This window comes from Gracilinanus agilis, chromosome 3 (genome assembly GCF_016433145.1).
Source record: "Gracilinanus agilis isolate LMUSP501 chromosome 3, AgileGrace, whole genome shotgun sequence".
Classification (NCBI taxonomy): domain Eukaryota; kingdom Metazoa; phylum Chordata; class Mammalia; order Didelphimorphia; family Didelphidae; genus Gracilinanus; species Gracilinanus agilis.
Window position 1 is genome coordinate 275635412 of NC_058132.1, and position 23253 is coordinate 275658664.

Below are 23253 nucleotides of genomic sequence, written 5' to 3' on the forward strand. Positions count from 1 at the left end.
TCCCCCCCTCCCCCGCCCAACCTCGAGCGTCGCGCGCGCGCATCCTGTCCCAGCCACCGCTAACGCTAGAAGCTGCTTCCCCCCCTCCTGGCTCCCAGGCGGCCTCAGGTTTGTGGGGCGTGCGTAACTCGGGTGGGGGGTAAAGGCGGCAGCCCCCCCACTGCCCCTCCCCCTACGGGGTGAGGTGGCTTTTAAGCCCGGGAGGCTGGGGCCTACGTACTCTTGTCTTCCCCGGGGGAAGTTGGTGGAGTTTTCCCGGCGGGGGACTCGGCGCAGAAACTTCCTCCGTCCCCCTCCCCCCCTCCATGCAGGCGACGCCGAGCGAGGCCGAGGCCGGGGGCGAATCGCCGCAGAGCTGCGTGCAAGCGGCGCGCTCTGATTGGACGGCGGGGAAGCCAGTCAGCTTATTGGCCCCGCTGATCCCGCCCCGCAGCTCCGGGCAGCCTCTACCCTTTGGCCCCAGCGGGCGCCAGCCACTCAGATCGCTCCTTGTTGGAATGTGTAGCGGCAGCGGCCGCCGCCGGAGCAGCCTCAGCCCGACGATGAGGCCGGGGACGGGAGCCGAGCGTGGAGGCCTCATGGTGAGTGAAATGGAGAACCGCCCTCCACCGCGGGGTCCCGGGAACGGGGAGCGGAGACTGTCCAGCTCAAGCCTCTGCTCCAGCCCATGGGCCTCTGCGGACGGCTACCTGAGGAGACGGCCCTCGGTAAGGGAGCGGTGGGGCGGGGGAAAAGCGGCACAATGAAAAAAAGAGACAGGAAGCCTTCTCCCAGTAGGGAAGAAAAAAAAAAAGGTGGACAGAGGAGGAGGCCTGAGGTGGCGGGATCTGGTTCTGAGGGAGGGAAATGGAGGGCGGACTAGCACAAAGGAAAGGATGTGGGTCCCTCGGAGATTTGGGTATGATTGTGGCGATGATGGAGGAGAAAGCTCTGGGCAGAAGCGGCGGCTGGGTGTTGGCATCAGGGCGATGAAATCGGCTTTAGGGTGCAGGCCTGATTTCGCCAGGGTAGAGAAGGGAGGAATGTGAATTTGAAATGAAAGAAAGGAAAGGAGTGAGCAAGGTTGGGTAGAGTTGCCAAGTATATGGTTACTTTAGATAATTTAGGCATTGGGTACCTTCGTGGCCTAAATAAATAATTTTGATTTTATGAACTTAGGAAAGCCAGCACTCTGTTTATTGGACTTACTGTCTATTAGCTTGCCCAATTATCAACCAATCATAGATATTGATTTTTAGAGCTGGAAGTGATGTTCAATAGCTTGTCAGAGACAGATGTTTTAGATCAACATTAGTAAAAATTTTTTGAGGAAATGACAGGCTTGCCGCTAGAGCAACTTCCACAGGTAATCTTTGTGTAGTATTCATTGAACCTTTGAAAGTAACTCTTTTTGTAAAAACAGAATAATTTGGTTTAAAATTTAAAAGCTGATCTTGGTATGCAGGCAACATAATTAAATCTTTTCTTCCCCAGAATTGAACTTTAGAATGGGTTATTCATTTCCCTGGCAAGTTATATTTTAGCACAGCAATTTAACTAAAGTACTAATTATTTGTCATCATTTTTGGTTATCCATAAAGAATAGGCATTTTTTTTTCTTCAGACTCTCCTTCTTTATAAAGTCCACATTGTGTAAATGGGCAAATCTCTCTAAAAGGTCTTCATTTTCACCGAATATCATACCACCTCACTTAAGTGGTATCATTCTTAGTGGTTTGGGGGTGGGAAGACTTTATTGTTAATTGATGTCTTTTTTACTAACACTGTTTTTCAGATGGGACACCCTGGCATGCATTATCCACCCATGGGAATGCACCCTATGGGTCAGAGAGGAAATATGCAACCTGTACCTCATGGAATGATGCAGCAAATGATGCCCCCTATGGGAGGTCCTCCAATGGGACAAGTAAGACGGATTTTAAAATTATATGTGAATCACTGTGATAATAATTTAAAGTATGCATAAATGTTAGTAAATAAGTCAAGGACTCATATTCCCCCAAAACATGTGTTCAAAGGTTTCAAGTGAAATTAAACATTGAATTATGACAGTAACAAGAGTTTTGACTGTACTGAGGCTGTGGTCCACATAAGAATGCTCATCACTTCTGCTTTGACAAAATACACTTGAATAGTAGTTTTTTGGTAGCTTAAAGGTTATGTTTTCAGTTGACTTTATTTGATCTTCTCAAGCTAGTCAAATTGGTCTTATGCCCTAGTTGCAAATCTAGAAACTTTCTCTTCATTTCACCATGTCTTTTGTGGGTTACCCAACTGAAGTAAATGCATGTAAGAATAGTAAACCTTACCTCAGCAGCTTTGTTTTAAGTGTTTGCCTTAGAAATTGAGTGTTACAAATTTTTTGATATCAAAACAGGCTTCTTGCATTTTCCTGTTCCATATTCCTAATTTTCTATAGGACACTTTTATTTTGAATTGAGAAAGTGCTTGTTGATTTTCTTCACTCCTACTGATGAACTGTCCCTTCTCTCTATATATAAGTTGTGAATAGGAGTGATTGTTTCAAAAAGCTTCAGGAGTGCTAACTCAGTGACCTTGTTAGAGCTAAGTTCCTAGTGTTCCAATCAGGGAGAGTAACTAAATTCAGTTATTGTGAATGATACTTACGCTTTAAGTGTTAGTTGCTATATGAAATTTAATTAGCTGGTTTTTCTCCATAATAGTCTTGATAAATCATCAGCAATAGAGATGTATTTTACATGGATGCAATCAAGGGTACTGAATATGATCTTTAATTAGTTTGATAATTATTTAAAAAATCATTGAGTTCAGATTCTATGGAGGTCAGGAAGGGAAAGGAGGAGTCTTTTTTTTTTTTTAAATTAAGAATAGAAAGATTTATCACAAATACTTTTCTTCTGTATTTTCTATAGTAAAAGCAGTAGTTTTAAACTATTCAGAGGTGTCTGGCCCAAGATATTGGCTCTGCCTATAGGAGCTCTTTAAATAACTGAGCCATTGACCTTTTGATCTAGGGACAAAAAGTTTCAAAACTTTCTTGGTGGTGGAGAAACAATTCTATGATCCTTCTTCTATTTCTTACAGTCTCCAAACAGCAAAGAGCTCTTGGTTTCTTGATAGAGCTGAGCTGCTCTTACCTAGATATTGAGCTTTTAAAAAAATATTTATTCTTTAAATGCTCTGGTTCTTATTTAAAATTAGTTTCTTTCCACAGAAAGATAAAATAAAACAATTTGCTACTGCCAGATGCTTCTCTCTTTTCTGGGGCCTTCTGTTTCCATTGGGCCAATCAAGGTAAGTTATGCAAGGGATTGACCTGCTTTTACCCTTGCTATGGTGCCATGGCACTATTTTTCAAAACCAAGACATCAATTAATAATTTTCTAATTACATACAAAGACTTTACCTTTTTATATTTGTTTTCATTTGTCTTAGTGTGCTGTCAACTGGTCACAGTTTACCTTAAGACCCTTCTGGCTTAAGTGCTGTAGTGACCACTTTCCTTTGGGTTTATTTCCCAGTTAATTGCACATCCATTCAGATATTGGGCAGTTGTGCTTTGTGGTTTTTCCCACATTCTTTTGCAAAAGCCAAAATATGTTCATATCTCACTTGATTTGCGCAAGTTTTGAGGAGTCCATCTCTCTACTGACTCCTGTAAATATATCAAGTGGCTGTCTCAGGAATCTTCAACTCTGATCCTCAGAGACAATCTCATTCTAATGCTTGCGCTAGATATTTATAGATATTCCTATTTTTATTGGGGTCTTTAGAACTTAAAAATGAAGCCTTGGATCTTGGCACAGCCAATATTTGGTTATCAATGGTAACAGGAGACAGAACAACATGGATAATTAAAATCCATGGATGATTTAAAAACCCCATTTAAACCCACACACTCACAAACCACCAAAGAACTACTAACAAATAGCAAATTGTTTCACTTTTCATCTTCTTTCATTTCACTTGCCTACCCTCTGATAGAGGTATTCATGAGCAGTGAAATGGCTGGAAGTCATTAAGAAGCAAAAGCAAAGGGCCTGTATATTGCATCAAAATGCCAAAAGTTGGTGGAGTTTTTGTACCATTTGGTTGAACCAATTCTGATATTTACTGTGTCTTTGGGACTTGGAATTTTGGGAGCTTGAAGGCTTTATGATAGCAAATCCTCATTTCATTCTAGGGCTGACTTAGGTGAATAAAGAGCTAAGTTAATGTCAGTCTTTGTTTTGAGCTTCTTGACACTCAAAAGCAAATGGGATTTATGAAATAAGCTTTTTATCATTTTTTTCTTATTTGTAAAATACTTAAAATTGAAAGAAAATAATAGATTGTCATAGCAACTTAGTCTCTATTTGCCAAACAAAAATTGTGGGGAGGATACTTAAGTTCATATGCTTGCATATATTATGCTTTGAAACTTCAGTTCTTGCCCTTTTTAATATTCATAAGAAAAATTAAATAATCTCAGTTATCTTATTTGCTCCCAGATACTAACGACTGAAATACATTGAGATAGTTTGTTTTTGGTTTTCCCATGTTTGCTATTGTCACTATTTCTCAGGTCACGCTCATGGTTAACTAAAATAGCTATGTGATTGGTTGTTATCAGAAGTTGTGTTTTTCTACATTCACAGATTTTTTTTTTAAATCTAAATTTTTAAAATCTAATGGGAATTCATAAATTGAGCAAGCATTGTGAATGTAATACTCACAGAGTGTTCTAAGGACCATAGGTACTGAATTTGAGAAGAAATAGCTAGAGACCCTGTTCTGTCCCTGTTCATATTATGTTGCAATAATGCTTCATAGGCTTTTAATTTGAATTGTCCAGGCTATCTTGCTCTGTGTCCATTGTTGTTAATTCTTTGCTTTTAGAATATATTTGTCTTGTTCTTTCCTCCATGAATAACTTACAAATCAAACATTTTAAAAGTGTCTGTTTTATGTAGTTTCTTCCCTCTTCCCCACAGTTTATCTCACACCTTTTCTCCTTATTCTTTAGGAAGCTGTGTGACCTTTGGCAAGTCATTTAACTTCTGTTCCTTGCTTTTTTTGATCTGTAAAATAGGTGTAGAATATGCAATATCGCCTGGTTCTTAGCTCTTAAGATTTTTATTCTAATACAGCATCAGCATAATTTATAAAAAATGTGTAACTTGGTATGAAGGGGAAAAAAGAATAGTTTGAATTTATCAATAATGGATTTTTGCCTTGATTATATAACTTGTTGCAGATGAAAAGTGTACTATATATGCATCAGTTTTCTACTCCTGGTTTTATACCCAGAAGGGAAGCTGAGTTCTTGTCTTGAAACTTTTTCTTTAGATAATCATCAAAACTTTACTGGACTATTAAAATAGCCTCATAACTGAACTTCCTGCCTGTAAGATCAACAGTTCATTCCATCTTAGATTATAAACTGCTACTAGATTAACCTTCTTTCTGTAAAGCACTACTTTCATTATGTCACTGCCTTGCTCTAGTCTCCCCACAGCAGTTCCCATGTGTTTCTATGATAAAAGTCAAACTTTTGATCTTCTTAATTAAGGGCTTCAGTATTCTGATCTCTACTTCTGTGTCTGACCTTATCTCTTATGGCTGCCCAACCCAACCCAACCTAGCCTAGCTTTGATTTTCTTCAGACTGTGACCCTTAATTTATAGTTTTCCCTCCTTTCTCTTCTTCTCTCTCTCATAACACACAATTTGAGCATCTCTGCTTGTTTAAAACATATGGCTCAAGTTCCATCTCTAAGAGGCTTTCCATGATTGCCTTACATTTGTCATTCATTTTAATTATAATGCAATTTCTTATATAATTTATCTATGCTTGTTTTATTTTATCTCTGCAGCTTAATTATGAGGTAGGCAGGTTGGTGAATTAGAAAAAACACTAGATTTTGAGTCAGCCATGAATTCAAAACCCACCTCTACTATTTAGTGTACCTTGGACAAATCATATGACCTTAGCTTCCTCATCTGTAAAATGAGAGGATTGGGCTGGATGGTCTCTAATCCCTTCAACTCTAAATTTGTGATCCTATGACTTAAACTTTTGTCAACTTTCTCTTCCTCTGTGATTTAAATATAGTAGATGCTCAGATACTAATCAAGGCAAACATATACTTAGCTAGGACATATGCAACTTAATTCAGAGGTACTAGCAGCTTGGGTTCATATAATTTTAAACTGCTTGGGAGAAATTATTCTGAGAAAGACTATTACTCTTCTTTTCACATTGATTTTAATATCCAGGTATCCACAAAATCATGTCATTGAGCCTAGACACTACCTAGTAGTAAAGAGTGTCATTAGTTATTCAGTTTGTGTGCTCAAAATCTTGAATCTAGGATATCCCCAAAAACTATTTAAGTGGTGAATAATTTGTATAGATGATTAGCTCAAATAATTTAATGAATTGGTTGTCCTAATATGGATGTAGATCATTTAGATTTAATTTGGGTATTCACAGCATTAATAGTACAAAGGTCACTATATATATACATCCATAGGAACAAAGAATACCAACAAATAAATTCATCGGTTAGAAAAGATTTGTCTTTATCTTGGTCTAATCTTCATTGTGAACTTCTCCCTAGTACAATAAATTCTATTAATGTCATACACATTTTTAATACAAGTCAGAAGATAGGTTCATTGTCCTCGCTTAGGTGAAATTAAATAAAACTAGAATCCAGTTAACCACAGCCCTCTATTACCTGGAATAAGTTTCTTGTAGGAAAATAGGAGAAATAGGTTAGAAAAATAGGTGTATGGGGGGGGGGGGGGGCTCAGAACTTGAAATATATGAATTCTAAATTAAGGAGTTAGAATTTTCTTGGAGGCATGGGTGGGAGGTGGTTTTTAAACTACTAAAGGTTTTTGAACAGGGAATTGCTGTCATCAAAGCTGTTTTTAGAATGATTACTCTGGCAATACTGTGTTAGATATATTGGGAAAGGGAGGGTAGGGGCAAAGTTGTGACAATGGGAATAGGAGGGCTGTGAAAGATAAAGATAGAGTAAGAATTGCAAATATATACATAGCTATCTATACAGCTATATTGATATAAAAGTGCATCTGTGCTTCACTGGAAGAGAGTCTCCAGACAGCAGGGAGGTTCTTGGACAGTGATGGCGAACCTATGGCACAGGTGCCAAAGATGGCTCACAGTCTCTGTAGGCACTTGACACCCTCCCTCCCCATCCCCCATCCCCCATCCCCCTCAGAGTTTGTTACTAGAAAGGTAGAGAGATTTGGGTGGAGCTGTTCCCTTTCCTCTCTCCTTGGTGTCTGACTACATTTTTCCACATCACCCGCCCCCTCAGCCCAGCAGCCAGTGGGAGTGCACTGGGACTGGAGGTGGGGTAAGGTGGGAGCCTTACAGGCTGCAGAGGAGAGGAGGGTTTGGGCCACTCCCCTCCCCCTCTCTACACTTTATTCACTTTACTGGCCCATCTACCTAGCAGCCCAATGGGAGTACTTTCTCCCTTCCCTGTGCAGGGTAAGGGTGAGGTGGGGCACTCTTGTCTTTAAAGGTTCATCATCACTGTTCTAGGAGAAGGAATTGATTTGGGAAGTAGAGGAGAGAAGAAATGAAAACTGGGCAAAAATGGCAGAAAAAAATTTTGACATAGAAAATAAGAGACAGTTATTAATCATCGTGGATGGTGGGAATAATTAGTACATTTAGTTTTCAATGAAGACTGTGTCACTTGTTACTTACTACCTGTAATTTCATTAAGCATTTTATGAATGTTAAGATTGGACACTTCCACATGAGTCTCACTGTTCCTCACATCCAAATCATCCTTTATGCTTTGTAAAGATGGAGTCAGACTCTGACAGATAAAAATATGAATAATTTAAGAAATTCTTATTTAAGCTAGAAGTTTTTATTGCTAATATTAATCCTTCTCTTTTCCCATCCTCCTTTCAGACTTAATTATGCCTTTACTACTGAGGTGGCAGCTAGGGTATTTCTGTCTGATGACAACGAATCCTATGTTTGCATGTTATGGGAAGTATTACCTATAGCCTAGTGTGTATACCAAGATTCCTTTGTGAACAAAACCTCTTTCTTCTATTTATTCTTTGTTGAGAAAAATTATTGTGGTCACTGAACATGAAAACTGTTGCAGTAATGGGCTTAAAATTCATGGACTTGTTCTTGCTGATTTTTAATAATTGTACATAGGGTACATATGTGTGTGTGTGTGTCTGTCTGTCTGTCTGTCTCAGAGAGAGAGAGAGAGAGAGAGAGAGAGAGAGAGAGAGAGAGAGAGAGATTCATTGAGATTCAATCACATGGATAAGGACAAGATATATTAGCAGAAATATGACATCATTGGAGCCAGAACAGAATTTTCTTTGATCTTAGCCTTTGATCCTCCTTATTTAGCTTTTGTTGCTGGTCTTGAACCAAAATTCAGTGAATGTTACATTCTACTCTTCTTGTGTCTGTTTATATTACAAACTTTCTTTTAGCTTATGGGAATAAACATTAAGTGACTATTTCTACATATGGCTTGTGTGTGGGTTGAGGTATCAAATAACCAGAGAAACATGTTGCTTTTATGAAAGATTGCTTTTTCATGAATTTAGTCTTTAGTCTTTATATTTGTAAACGGGTTTTGTACAGAGGATGGTGATCACCTTCTTGAAGATAACTGACCTTTCTTCCAGAAAGAAGGCTATAAGTTGATAAAAATGACTTGCTAACATTTACACAGTGATATTTATTTCATCTACTTCTTGGAGGGTGTTAAGAATACATTAAACATTCTTTGCAGGATTATTTATAAAGTAGTTCTTGGTGGGAGTAGTATGTGGCCTCAGCTTCCTTTTAGATGATTGATTTAGTAATTTATAATATTCCTTTGCAATGTTGCACAGTAATACTGTAGTTGAACATGAAAACCTTCCAATAATTTGTACAGTTCCTTTGCCTTAGCAAGTTTATCATTTAAATTTTTCATCCCAGGGGTTCACATTTAGAAATCTTCTCATTTAAACTTCTTTCTTCCTCTACTTTGCCACTTTTTAAAGAAAATCATCCTTTGTCTAAATATTAATTTATTTGATGTTATTGTATCCTCATTCACATTTCTCTTTTTAGTACTCCTAAATCTGAAGACCATTGCCTAAATTCAGTGACTGGAAGAATGCTTTCTAAATCAGTCTTCATTATGTTTGATTTACAACTTCCCTGGTAACTTTTAGTGGCTACTTTTTTCAGAAAATTCTTTTGTATTTAGCTTTTGGCTAGAAATTTTGACATGACTTTTTCAGAAGTACATTTAGTTTTAGGTAACCAAGTTTCCTTGTCTAGTAATTACTTGTTCATGACTGAAGTGATGAATTCTGTGATTCTTTGTAATCTTAAGCGTTTATTTCTCCTAGGAGAGAAATATCTAATAGGAATAAGTAGGCAAAGTTCAAGGTAGTGAAAGGGGATGATATAAGGTATTGCTTTTACAGACTAGATAAAGAAGACAGCAATAGATCTATATCTAGGTTTCTCTGGTGATATTAGGTGTATTTGGTTATGCTTGTTGAACTGACATGTCATAAATTTCTTCAACTTTACCTTGTCACAACCCTCCAGCTTGAGAAACATCATAATAATCTAATTTTTTTGTTTAACAGTATTGTTGTGACAAGATTCCATTAAAAACAAATACTAGTGTATTGCTATTAGTACATTTCATTTATTATAGTGTTTGATGTAGAAGTCCTACTTTTTAGAGAAGTAGCATTGGCATATTGGATAGAGAGCTGATCACCTTTTATTGAAGGTCTAGCCCTGACACATAAGGACTGTGTGACCCTGAGCAAATGACTTAACCTCTCAATTTGGTAGACAACTTTCTAAGACTTAAGTTATGAAGAAGGTGCCAATTTGTACTGATGAAAGAGTTTCCTCTTCCAGAAGTTATCAACAAAAATCACAATTCCAGTTTCTATCCTAAACCTTATTGTGGAATGGAACTGACCTTGGTTACTGAAGGACTATGCCAAGTGCAGGCTCTGATAGATTGTGCTGTGGTAGACTTTGCTAAACATCAGCCTTCCTATATAAAGAGTCACTTTATCATTACAAAGCCCATGGAATAAGAAAAGTTCATGACCAGCAAGTAGAAATAATCTTAGAGAATCCGAATCACATCAGTATTAACATTCTCAGTATAAATGATAGCAGAAGACAAAGAAAAGTTGCACCTAAATGAAAGGATAGCTCACAGATTCTCTTGGGAAAATGCAAATAAAGGAGTTGGCAGAGGTTTTTTTGTTTGTTTTTAAATCTTGGATCCAAGAGCAGCAAGGAATATTTCATGGGACTTTTGATTTATCTTATATTACTGTGAATGTAATTACATCTAATGTACCATGATCTCTTATAGAGAATGAGGAAGTAGAGAAATTCTACATAGAACTCAGTAACATTCTTCATAAAAACATAGCAGAGGAAAGCAAAAAATGATGGAAAGCATGCATCAAGGGGGAAAAAAGGTTAAGATACCATAAGATCTTATAAACTATATAGAAATTGTGTATCATATTCTACTTTGAGAATCGTTGAGTGGTACTTGACTATATAATAAGGACCAAACTATGTCACAAAAAATTAAATTGAATAAAGGGATAGCAGCAACTGGACCTTTTCACTAGAATAGGGAATTCCAAAGTGAGGAAACGCGGTGCCAACGCATGTTTTAGCACCTTCTTTGCAACTTAAGCTTTTAGTTGCTTAGTGCACTGAGAAGTTAAATGACTTTTTCTAGATCCACAAAGCCAGTACATGTCAAGCAGGACTTGAACCCATGTCTTCTGATTTTGAGGCCAGTTTTCTAACCACTGTACTGTGTTGCCTCTTTAAAACTGATTGTATCTGAACAGATAGGAAATTTCTAAATTGGCTTCTCTGACTACATTTCAAGAAAAATGGAAATGAGACATGGTATATATATCCCCAACCTAACTCATTTTAACTTGATATCATAAAGGTGACAAAGTAAATATCTATACCAGCTATCACCATTTTTCTAAGGTAGTGTAACCTCTCTAAATCAGTCCCCATAATGGACATCTTAAGGACCTGGAGACTGCCTCATCCAGAAAATTGGCCCTCTTTGTAAGTGGATATTATAGCCAGGGGCAACACCAGTTTAGATACCTTACAGAAGAGAATGATGGAAAATTATGATGACTATTACTTCATACAAAGAAAGAAGCACTGAAGGAAATGTTAAAGAAAACTTGCCAAGAATTTCAAATTAAAAGCAACCTGTGGACATTTAAGAATCAAACTGGAAGGTGAACAAGAGAAATATGACAAAAAGAAAAGATTAGCAGAGCTTTTAGGACAAACTTAACCATCAATGACAGTTGAGTACTACTTTTACTCTTAGCATCATATCCCCAATGTGCCGCCTGAAGGAGAAATGGCATAAAAGAAAAATAATGGGAAGAACAGCTGGACCATTCCAAGTATACAAAGAGGAGGTTCACACTGGAGATGACACAATTTGGGGGACATTGAGAGATCAATTTTTAACATATCCGAAAGAATGAAGTATAGCAAACCTTGGGGAAATTATGTACTTTGTCACCAAAAGAAAGCAACTGAGAAAACATCAGTAATTTAACCTGTATGCCTATATTCCCGTATGGATAGAACTTTCCTGAGCATAATCTGTAAATGAATGTCCTAGCCTTAACCTGAGTTCAAATCCTGCCACAGACACTTGCTATGTGATTCTGAGTAAGTCTCTTAACTACTTGGTGCCTTAGTTTCCTCATCTTTAAAATGAGGGGGGTCAAACTCAGTGGCTTTTATAAGGGCCCTTCCATCTATAAGTCTATGATCCTATTACCTACAAAGTTGATAAGTATTAGAAAAGTATTAGAAGGGAATAGGTAGCTTTTTATAAACATTATATAAATGCATATGATTAAATACAAAATTGTATTTGATTAAAAACAATATGCTGCCTTAAAAACCTCTACAGCAACGCATCTCCTGGGTAGCTCAGTGGATTGAGAGCCAGGCCTAGAGACAGGAGGTCCTAGGTTCAAATGTGACCTCAGATACTTCCCAGCTGTGTGACCCTGGGCAAGTCACTTGACCCCCATTGCCTACCCTTACCACTCTTCTGCCTTGGAGCCAATACACAGTATTGACTCCAAGACTGGGAGGTAAGGATTTTTTTTAAAAAATCATATGTTCCTTAAAAGATCAGTTTGTTTCATAATCCATTGAATATTAATTTCAAGCAAGGCATAAAACAGAAAGACATGCTTGCTTAAGATAGTTACCTTAATATGGAAAATTTCTAGTACTATCCAAATGGAGGAAGGATTCCTCTAAAATAAGATGATTGCTCTAGGTTTTGAGATGAATTTCAAAGGTTGGAAAGTTATTCAGGATTCTTAAGTATTTAGTAGCAGATATCCTCCAAGTACATAGTAATGGAATAAATTACTCCATACCACTAAAAAAGCTAATAACACATCTCATATATTCCACTAGACTATAGAAGTATAGGAACTACAGTTAGCCAAATCTCATGAATGATAAGTGCAAGGAGCACAAAAGCTGCCAGGACTCCTTTGGCTTATACTTTTGGTTAATGAGTACATACCTCTAAGCCTTCAGATTTTCTGTTCCTTTTCTTCATTGATGTAGAAGCATCTGTATTCTGTATATCAAGTGACAATTCTTCAGCAGCAATGCAATTTGAATTTGGATTGTTCTTGCTTATAAAGAGAAATCACTGGCATCACTCCTTATCTTTAAGGTGCCTCTTCTCTTCAGGTATTTGAAGATTTAAGAGTGCTAATTGGCCAGGGTACAAATGTCTAGCTCATAGACAATATTTTTCACACTAATAATAATTGGTCATAAAAGCAAGTTGGCCTTGGCACACACTCAAGACTTTCACTAACCTTAGATATATGTGCATGTAGTCTGAAGGGAGATAGATATCTGGTATACTACTTCTCATAATTGGCCTAGGATAATATATAGTCAGTGACATTAAGAATTGGTTATTTCAGGATGGGGAGTCAGTTTTACATGGAAAACTAACAAGCATCCTGGGAATGACCCTTGTAGAAGTTACTCCTGATTATGTTAGGAGGTAGCTCTTCGCATAAATTACAAGATAGAGGAAGATAGGAAACTTTGTTCAACTTTTGATTTTCATATTTATAAGTATCTTTTAAACAACTCTAACTCTTACTCTGCAGGTGAAAAGGATTACAATATGTCATACTTAATACAAATAAAAGTGTTTTTCCTATGTATAGGAAAGGAGTCTTCAAATGAGGTTATATAAAGTTTTAGTGGTTCACGAATACTAACAATTATACATAATAATAAATGCCCAGATTCATCACTTAGTTTAGTTCAGGGAGAAATTCATACACTAGTAGCTCTTCTAACTTTGAAATGGATTACTACTGTCAAAATAAGGCTCAGAAAGGCAGCCCTTAGAGGTTGTCCCTTGGTACACTTATACTTTGGACATACATTGCAAATGGATGGTGAGAACTGAATAGCAGGAAGGAACCTATCTGTCTTTGTAAAACTGCAAAGTTTTTTTGTTGGCTTTGATTTTGTTTGTTTTTTAATAGGAGAGCTTAGTATGGATTTGTGGTTTTACCCACATAGAGGGCTCCTTTTAGGGAATCCCTTTTTATCAGTGCAGATCTAGCAAGTGTTCTGCTACTTGGGCCTTAGCAAGTCGACTGGTTTCCTAAGAGAATATGAGTTGCTAAGGATCATAGTATATTTAAGAGAAGGGACTTAAACATCACAGCCAACCCCCCAGCCAACATACAGTGCCACTCAAAAGTTATGGCTGAGGGTACCAATGAGTGGTCTAAAACAGTCTTCATCATTGGAGGGAGGGCCTCTATCAGTGAGATCACCAATCTTGTGGAAAATTAGAAATGAAACATTATCATTTGAGCCTTTAGAAGTACCACATTATTATCTTCATTTTGTAGATGTGAAAACTGAGGCTCAAAGAGTTTTAAATGACTTGCCCATGATTACGTAGCTTATAAATGTTGGAAGTGGGATTTGAGCCCACGTTTTACTTACTCCAAGCTCTGCATTTGCTATACCACACTGCTTTTCTTAATTAAGATAACTACTGTCATATGGGCATCTGTAAAATTTGATGTTAAAAGGGATCTATCCAAAAAGTTTGGGAACTACTTCACTTTGTAGTGTTACATGGGAATTTGTTCCATAGGAACAGTTTCATAAATAGGATATTAAACAGACTGATTTCACATTTATGGTTTATCTCTGCTAGTCACCATCCGTCCAATTTGCATCTTAGGAAATCAGCTGAATATTATTGCAGTTGGGTTGTGTAATATGCTGTGGGATTTCATTTTAATGTATTTATGCCATAATTACAAAATGGCTTTGGTATGCCTGTGTTATATTTCCAGAGTTTTCTTGATTACTATAACTATAGTTTTGTTGACCTATAGAAAATAATTTCATTTAGTAGAGCAAAAGCTCTTTCAAGGCTCTCCTCCAAGGTGTTTCTCATGTTATCCACGATTCCTTGAGAAAAGTGACAATAATTGAGGTGATTTTGTTTGAGGTAAGAGTGACTGTAATTAATATTAAGCAAGATATTAAAACAGATATGCCACTGTCATGGAAGATAACTTGTTCAGGGCAGAATCCAAATGGAAGAGAGATTTCCCTACACATAGAATCCTCCAGATGTTCCTTTTTACAGATGACATGCTGATGACATCAAACTGAAGAATATTACAGAGCCTCATAAATGAGATCCACGATTGCTTAAGTTTGGTATAACTATCCACACAGGGAAAATCAAGTGTACATTGTTGACACTTGATAAATGGTGATTTAATTGAACTTGCTGAAGAATACTGCATGTCCAGACTATTATATATTTTTAGATGGACAGCCCATAAAGTTAGTCCATCAAGTCGGTATACATCTTGGACAGTACTACCTATGGACAATGAGCTGGGCCTAGAATTGTACAGAAGGAAGAGCAAGCTGAATTGCCTCTGGGATGTTGCATATTACTTTTAATGACTCCAAAACTTCTTCCTGAAACAAAGGTTCATCTTTTTAAAAATAATCATCTTTTAGTGATGCTATGTGGCTGTGACTTGAGAAATAGTACTATTTCTGAAGAATTTAAGTTGAAGGATCACCTGAAAGCAGTGGACAGGTATATAGTGGGATAAGTAGGCTACAAGACATTCATTTCCAAAGAAGATTTGCACAGAAGTGGTATAAAGGATATCATCAGAGAGATGTATGATTGGAAAAGGTGGGCCATTCATTCATGTAATGAGAGCAAGGGATAACCAAATGTATCCTCCGTTGGTATCAATGCAATGTCAGGAGTTTCTAGAGGAAACCTTCCCAGCATATTTGGGTGGAACTTCTATAGCGGATTTACAGGAGGACATGGACAAGTCGTTCAGGATGAAAATATGTGAATGGGTTGTGATCTACACTTTTGGAGGGAGTCCTCACATCGATCACAGATCCAGTGAAGTAAGTAAAGTTTTTTCTTTCCAAATACAGGCCATTTCCTTATGAGTATAAAAATGTAGGTATATACTAAAAAATAGCATTGATTAATAGCCATACTCATTTCATTTATTTGTTTGTTTTGTTTTGTTTTTGGGTCCTTACCTTCTGTCTTAGTATCAGTTCTAAGACAGAAGAGAGGCAAGGGCTAAGAAGTTAAGGTTAAGTGACTTGCTCAGGGTCACACAGCTAGGGAGTGTCTGAGGCCAGATGTGAATCCAGGTTCTTCTGACTCCAGGCCTGGTGCTCTATATTCACTGTGCTACCAGCTGCTGCTGCCATGATTATTTTAAATTAGGCAGATTGGAGGTGGGAAGGTTGAGATAAAATCTGTGTTCAGAATATGAGATATTATCATCTTAATCTGAATATTTTTTGCCACCAGACACCTCAATTTTATTTGCTTTTAGTGGAGAGTGATCTAATGAGCCCAAAGATTAATTAGTTTTCCCCCATATAATATACAGGTATGTTGAGGATTACACATCAGTCATCTCTTTTCCTCTTCAGCTTGAGCCTATATTTATTTTAAGAATAAGCATTTGCATTTTAAATGTCTTATTAATATAGTACATGGAATCATCATGCACTAGCTTTCATTATCCTTGTGTAGTTAAGCTTTCTTTTCTAGTTTGTTGGATTTTGTTCAAAAGGAAAAAAAAGATACATGAAGACATGTAGGCTTTCAAGTCCAACTTTTGAATATTGGTCACAAAAATATTTGCGAACTTCAAGGTAGTTATATCAGTGAGCAAAAATGAAATATTGTTTTTTTCCTCCAGAATTAGACAAGTTTAGATGTGATTTCTTTTAAACAATAAATTATAAAATAGGATAAGAATTATGAAGTGATGGACACTTCAAGACTGTCACTACTATGATTACCCTTGGCTTCTTTAAGTTTTGTTCTAATTTTTTACTGTACTTTTAAAGCCTTTTCTTAGAAAGACTTCCCTTTTGTGACAGAACAGAAACACTTAAAAGAAGCCTTTCCTCCTTTGTTCCTTTCTCTATTATATAGTGGTAGATTCTTGTTCATATTTTCCACTCAAGCCCTACTCTAATTCCTCAGTGTGTGCAGTGCTGGCAGTGAACCTGATTTCCTAAAGCTCTGCCAAGGGTCTATAACGTCTGCTAATTCCTACTTAACCAGGAATATTTCAGGTGTGGGACCTATGTCCATCTTTATATCTATTTTAAGAACCAGTCTAGCTAAATTTTGGGAGCTTTATAACCAAATTGAACCCAGAATGACTATTGACCCTCCCCCTTATTCATAAAGAAAGTAGAGATCTGAATACTGTTTTATATACATTTAAAAATTTTAGCGTTAAGAGTAAATCTTCAGGCTTCAACGCAATATAAATTGTGTTGAACTTTAAAAATGACCGTGATAAGAGTATTTTCTAACAGACTGATTGTGTTCTGTTAGTTGACATTAAAAACATTTTATTTAGGTCATGGTCAGTATTGACTTAAAGATCTTAACATCTAAATAAATTAATTTTACAAAATTCATAAGGAAATTCTTAATAGAATAAAGGAGCTATTTGCTTGCCATCAATTACATGTGAACACATAACAATTTCTTAATGGTGGCAGATAACTTATGTGTTTTATTATAGGTTTTCTTATAAATGATAACTAACTTAGCTGGATTTTGGGGTGTTGTCAATATTTAGTTTTAAAGATGACTGATAAAGAGACTTGCATAAATGATCCTTGCAGGATTTTTTGCTAAGAATGTAATAGTACAGTAGCATTTTTTTTTGTGTGTCATTCCACAGGCATTATGTGCGGTACTTTTGTTTAGTCTTAAGCTTATTAATTGCCCATTTTTACTTTTTAAGAAAGACAATGCTTTTGAAATTTAAAATGATTATATTAACCAATAGTGAAATCCTTTTCCTTTTAAAAAAAGTTTTTTAGGACAATTTTACCCAGCTTAGAGATCTAGTTTGAATAATTGTCTTTTCTAAGGTTTTTCAGTAGACTTAGGAAATTTCTCAGGTTAGAAATATCTTTTGCTTAAAACTGAGATATTAGAAATTCTCAAGTATTTCCCAAACCAGATATAATTAGGAGGTGCTTAACAAATAAAAATAAAGTAAAATGGAGATATAATGTTAGTTTGAGCTTTTTAGAGTCATAGCCTGCAAATTTTTTTTCTCTTGAGTTTGACACTACTGACATAGAGAATAACAGGGATTCTTAAATGGTAAATTATGATAGAAATCCTATTTTATAATCATTATTAATAATCTCTTCTTAAGTTGGAAATGTTCAATTTGTTGACATAAGTGTTTCAAATTAATAAATTTCTAATCCTTGAATTAAAACCAACACCTTTCCCCTAAGAAGTAAGTAGGCAGTAATGGATGAAATTAATATTATTTTTTATTTTCTTAGCACAAAAGTTACTCATTTGGAACCAAGTAGGTAACTCTAATGTTCCATGCATACGATGAAAACAAAAACAAAAATTAGCAGTGAAGAAATTTGGAAAAATCAAGAATTTGGAAGAATTATTACATATTAAATCTAATCATTAAATTGAGATATAATCTATATTTCTATACTGTTGTATCCAATATTGAGGGATAGATTATTGACTTGAAGGGTTTTTTTGGCCTTACACTTAGGCCATGTATTGTTTTTATGTAATGGGACTTAACCTGTGTTCATGCCTTATTCTGACTTCAGAGTATGCCTGGCTAAGGTTATATTTATTTTAAGAGTATTGACGGAATGTATCCGTGATTTCGGATATGTTGGGCTATTTTGAGGAATTTTAACATGTACTTCCTCAAAGTTTCTGTGATAACTTCTTGTTGAAAGCTGGTTTTAGTCATTTAACAATTTTAGTAAACTCCTTTCTAAAATTTTGACTTTAGAACTTTTTGGATTTTTTTGCTGTATCATCAATTCTTATTTATCTTTTAAAGCTGTTTTATTTTTAGGCTGGTTTTTGCCTTCTAAGTGTTTTCTGGATTTTCCATATCCCCTTCAAAGTGTTCAATTGCTATTCATTTAGGGAATTTTAGCTTAATGCTTTTAATATAAGTTTGAAATTAGGTCTGACTTTCCTCCTCCTCCCCCCATCCTTGGATAGGACAACCAAAATCTAATAAAGTCAAAGTTTTGTTGGAGTTTTTTGTTTGTTTGTTTGTTTCTGTTCATTTTATTTATTTAGTGGGGGTGGGAGGGAGGGCATTCACTTATATACTAATACTTGGCTTGCAGTTATTTTCTACAAATCCTCTTTTGCCTGGACATTTAAGAGTTGCCTATGTTTCCAAATGTATTCAAATCTGCTAAATATAGAGCTTTTAAAAGTTTCACTTGACCACATCTACCTGATTAAAAATTGATGGGCTGACATTTTTTTATTGATGAACAGAACTTCTTTAAAATAAATATTAATGCTTTATATAATCATTTAAAATAGAAATTTATGCTCTTTGAGAATACCTTCTCTTCAGTTACTTATTCATCCCATCATTTCATAAAATGAATGATTTATTTTATCTTTTCCTTTTAGATAAAATAAACTGACATGAACAGGGATTGGAATTCAGTTGTAGAGGTTATCTTGATTACTAAGCTTTTCTCAGCTGAAGGACTTTTATCTTCCTTGCATATTAGCCTATTACCCTATCACCAAGATTTTCCATTTCATTCCTCCCTTTTTTCCTTTTACTTGAAACTCTTCAAGTGAGTGTTTTAGATGATTATGAATTTTTAAAACTTATTACTATATTTAATTGAATAAGCTCCCCTCCTTTTCCCCAGCTATTTTTGTATTTGCAATTTAAAGGGAGGGGGGTGTTATAATTAATACTAGTTTATTTGGGACATTGTCTCCTGCTACCTTTGACTGCCTTTATTAATCTTTGCAGTTCTTGCTCATTTACTAGAGTACAGTAACTCACTAAGAATTATACAGGAATTAGTTTCAAATTTAACTGGGATCTTAAGCTAACATTTCTTCTTGAAGTGTTTTCTTGACCCTTAGAACAGAAGACTAATTTACTAACTGGTTTCCTGGAAATCAGGAAGGACTGGAAGGCTGGGTAGAGGGGGTAGGAAGAAAGAGGTTGATTTGCAAGTGATTTAAAACTGGTATTTGTAGTTAAGGATTTTTTTTTCAAGTTTCTCTTTGGGGCATAAAGCTCTTTTGTTTTAGTAGAAAGAAGGACCAGACTATTGCTTAAAGCCCTTTTAAAATGGGGGAAGAATGAGGGCTATATTGAAGTTTAATAGGAGAAACCTTTTTTATTTGGTTCTTTTCTCAAAATGTTGGGAAAGGGGGATATACATGGGTAAAATTTTCCTGATGTTCAATGAAAATATATATTAAATTAAACCCTTGGTTTAGGGGATCTAAGGCAATATATAAAAAGTTTATGATAATTTTTTTCTTAATTGTAAAAATTTCACTTACACATGACCTTATTTACATGGTATAAATGTGAAAATAATTCACAGAGGAATTTTTTTTAATCTTTATTAAGCCCAAACCTAGGTTATTTTTATGGTAAATTTTATGTTTTATTGGCTTTATGATCAAATTTTAGTGCTATATTAATAATTCTTCTTTACTGTGTAATAATACCTTATTACTTTTATTCTAGATGCCTGGAATGATGTCTTCAGTCATGCCTGGGATGATGATGACTCATATGTCTCAGGCTAGCATACAGCCTGCTTTACCGGTAATCTTTTGAAAGTTTATTTGATTTGGTATTTTAAAAAAGAAGTTCGTTTTGGGAAATAATATTTTGGAGTGCATATTTCTAGATTGTACACTAGAAACAAGTTTAATGTCAGCTTTTGCTGATAATTTATTAACCTTTTTTTAAAAAGCATGTGTGAACTAGTATAGTATGACAATTATAGTGAACTTAACTAAAATGTTTAATAGATGTTAAAGTTTCCACCAGTATTTAGAACTAAATTGTATTTCTTGGACTTTTTCTTTTAAAGTGTACTTTACCTTTGAAGTCAAGTAGCTACAATGAAATAAGTAATTTAGAATCCCTCCTGACATGTTTTTGTTCAGGTATGGCATTCCTACCTGTGAGAGTAGAACAAATGATTATTGAGTTGAGATATGAAGAGTTGTTTTTCATTATTACCAGAAATTATTCTTTTATAAAGTACCAGGACATCAAATGGACAGGCCTTGAAATCAAAAGCTTTGAGTTGTAATGCAGATTGTTATGTATGAATTCCTTTTCTATAAATTAGTTGGGAAAACTATTGCCTTTTTTTGACTTCTAAAAGATTTTAAAACCGAAGTTGGAAGGTGAATATAGGATTAAATGGGGCAAAGTGGTAATGATAATCACATACACATATCACACAACAACTTAAAGAGTATGTCCTAAACTTTTGAGGTTGGATAATGCAAGTTTTACCTTTTATAGAATGGGAGATGAAAGCTCAGAAGTGCTAAATGAATTACCTAAGTAGAAAATTATAGTATTATCTTTCTCAGAAGCTGTGGTAGCTGAACTAAGAATGAAAAATATATCAACATGATATCACACTTAGGAAGGAAAGAAAGAAATGAGCATTTATTAAGCACCTAACAGGTGCTAGACACTTGGCTAAGCACTACAAATTTTATCTCATTTAATTTTCACAACAACCTGGAAGTAGGTATTTTTATTATCCCCATTTTTAAAATGAGGAAATTGAGGCAAAAAGATTGCACAACTAGTTTCTAAGGCTGGATTTGAATTCATATATTCTTGACTTCCAGGCCTAGCATTCTGTCTAATGTTCCATATCTCAGTTTAGCTCCACAGTTGAAAGGAACCTCAGAGGTCATCTAATCTAGCATTAGAGGATATTGATGCCTGGAGGGCTTACCATCACTTAGGCAGTGTCATTCAGGATTTGACCTCCATTCTTTCTAGAAACAATGCTTCCTGCAAGCTGCATATTGAATTAAAAAACCACAAGTATGTTGTATTACATTTTAATTTATTTTTAGAAACATTTCCCAATTATATTTTAATCTGATTCCTTCTATGACACAACTTTTGATACCACTGCACTCTACCACACTAGAATCAAATTTTGTTTGTCCTCTTATTCTCTACAACATTAGCTACTGATGACCGTGACTAACTATTGGGACATATATTTCTAAATGTGATTAATAGTTTTTATAAAACATATAGTACTTTTGCAAAATGCTTAAATGTCTACTTCAGGTCATCCTTATATAAAAAACTTAAAGGTCCAGGTAAGTAAAGTCTTTACTTTGGGGGGAGGGGGTGGCAAAACAACTTTAATTTTCAAATTAAAATTTTTTCTTTTAATTTGACTTAAAAAACTAAAATGTTTATATCCCTACTATATGTGTTGGCATCAAAAATTGTTGAATTGTTTGATTTGGTGGCATTTTTAGAGTTTATCTTGGAAACCTATATTCAGTAGGAGCTGATCCAGTATTCTTGTTAGGAATGCATAAAATGCAAACAAATACTATGCTTTATCAATTTTATCTTTTATTCTTACAGCCAGGAGTAAACAATATGGATGTAGCAGTAGGTATGTAACATCGGCTTATTAATGGGAAAGAATATAATGAGATTTATGAGATTCTTGACCCAATTTTGTAAATGATTTTTTCAAAAAGGAATAGGTTCCTTCAATATTTTTAGTAAATGGAAGATTGTATCCCTTGTCACAAGCTTTTTTGCAGCAATTAGCAACATATAACACTATATTAAATAAAAAATAGGGAGGCAGCTGGGTAGCTCAGTGGAGTGAGAGTCAGGCCTAGAGACAGGAGGTCCTAGGTTCAAACCCGGCCTCAGCCACTTCCCAGCTATGTGACCCTGGGCAAGTCACTTGACCCCCACTGCCCACCCTTACCAACCTTCCACCTATGAGACAATACACCAAAGTACAAGGGTTTAAAAAAAATAGGTAATTTTTAGTGTTATGTTTGTACTAATGTATTCTGTTTTGGGTCTTGGAGGGGGACATGTAGTGAGAATCTTTTCCTTTGCTGACTTAAAAATATTTTGTCAGAAATTAAAATGTTGTATTAAATTTATTGTCATTGGAGCAAAGGTAGCGTCTATGGAACAAAAATTAGCAATAATATTTCATCTAAAGGATTTCATGTTCATTCTGCAGAATTTTCTAAGATGGACTTTAATAAGGATTTCAAGATAAGGTCATACATCTATAGCTAAGGATGTCTTTGTTCCATCATTTTTATAAAAATATTCATTTCTTTTATTTCATTGAAGCTCAGGGAGGGTATTGAAGTGCTAAGATTGAAAAAATGGGAGAGGAATATGGAATGAATTAAAGTGCAGCAGTGGACATCAATTCACATTATATTCTATGAGTAGTACTTCTGCTACATGGTAGTGAATATAGTAACTGCAGTATGGGAGAAGGGTAACTTCTGGACATTATTGCCAGTTTTTGATCATCTGTGGAAATAAGAAATTAGGATGACATTGGTAATGGAAACTCCCAAGCCTCATTTTATTCAACAATATCGATCTCCTCCTTTTACAAAAATACTACCAAATAGTAATGTTTAACTGCAATGCTTTTGTAGTTTTCCTGTTTCTTCTTGTCATGGTATCTACATTTAACAGCAAGGTAATCTCTCTGCCCTTGTAAGCTTTT

The 23253-nt window shown here is 35.7% G+C and overlaps 1 protein-coding gene across 9 annotated transcripts in view; it reads left to right on the forward strand.

The window, feature by feature from the left end:
* The first annotated feature begins 288 nt into the window (after positions 1 to 288).
* PRPF40A (pre-mRNA processing factor 40 homolog A) overlaps positions 289 to 23253 on the forward strand; it is a 56054-nt gene continuing 33089 nt past the window's right edge. For 4 of the 9 annotated variants that reach the window (XM_044669862.1, XM_044669863.1, XM_044669864.1 and 1 more), the window contains exons 1-4: positions 289 to 707; positions 1775 to 1906; positions 20223 to 20303; positions 22122 to 22152. In XM_044669862.1, the coding sequence (XP_044525797.1) occupies positions 306 to 707; positions 1775 to 1906; positions 20223 to 20303; positions 22122 to 22152 (646 nt within the window). In that variant the 5' untranslated portion in view covers positions 289 to 305. The remainder of the gene's footprint in view (positions 708 to 1774; positions 1907 to 20222; positions 20304 to 22121; positions 22153 to 23253) is intronic. The other 5 variants (XM_044669866.1, XM_044669867.1, XM_044669868.1 and 2 more) reach the window with 2 other exon arrangements.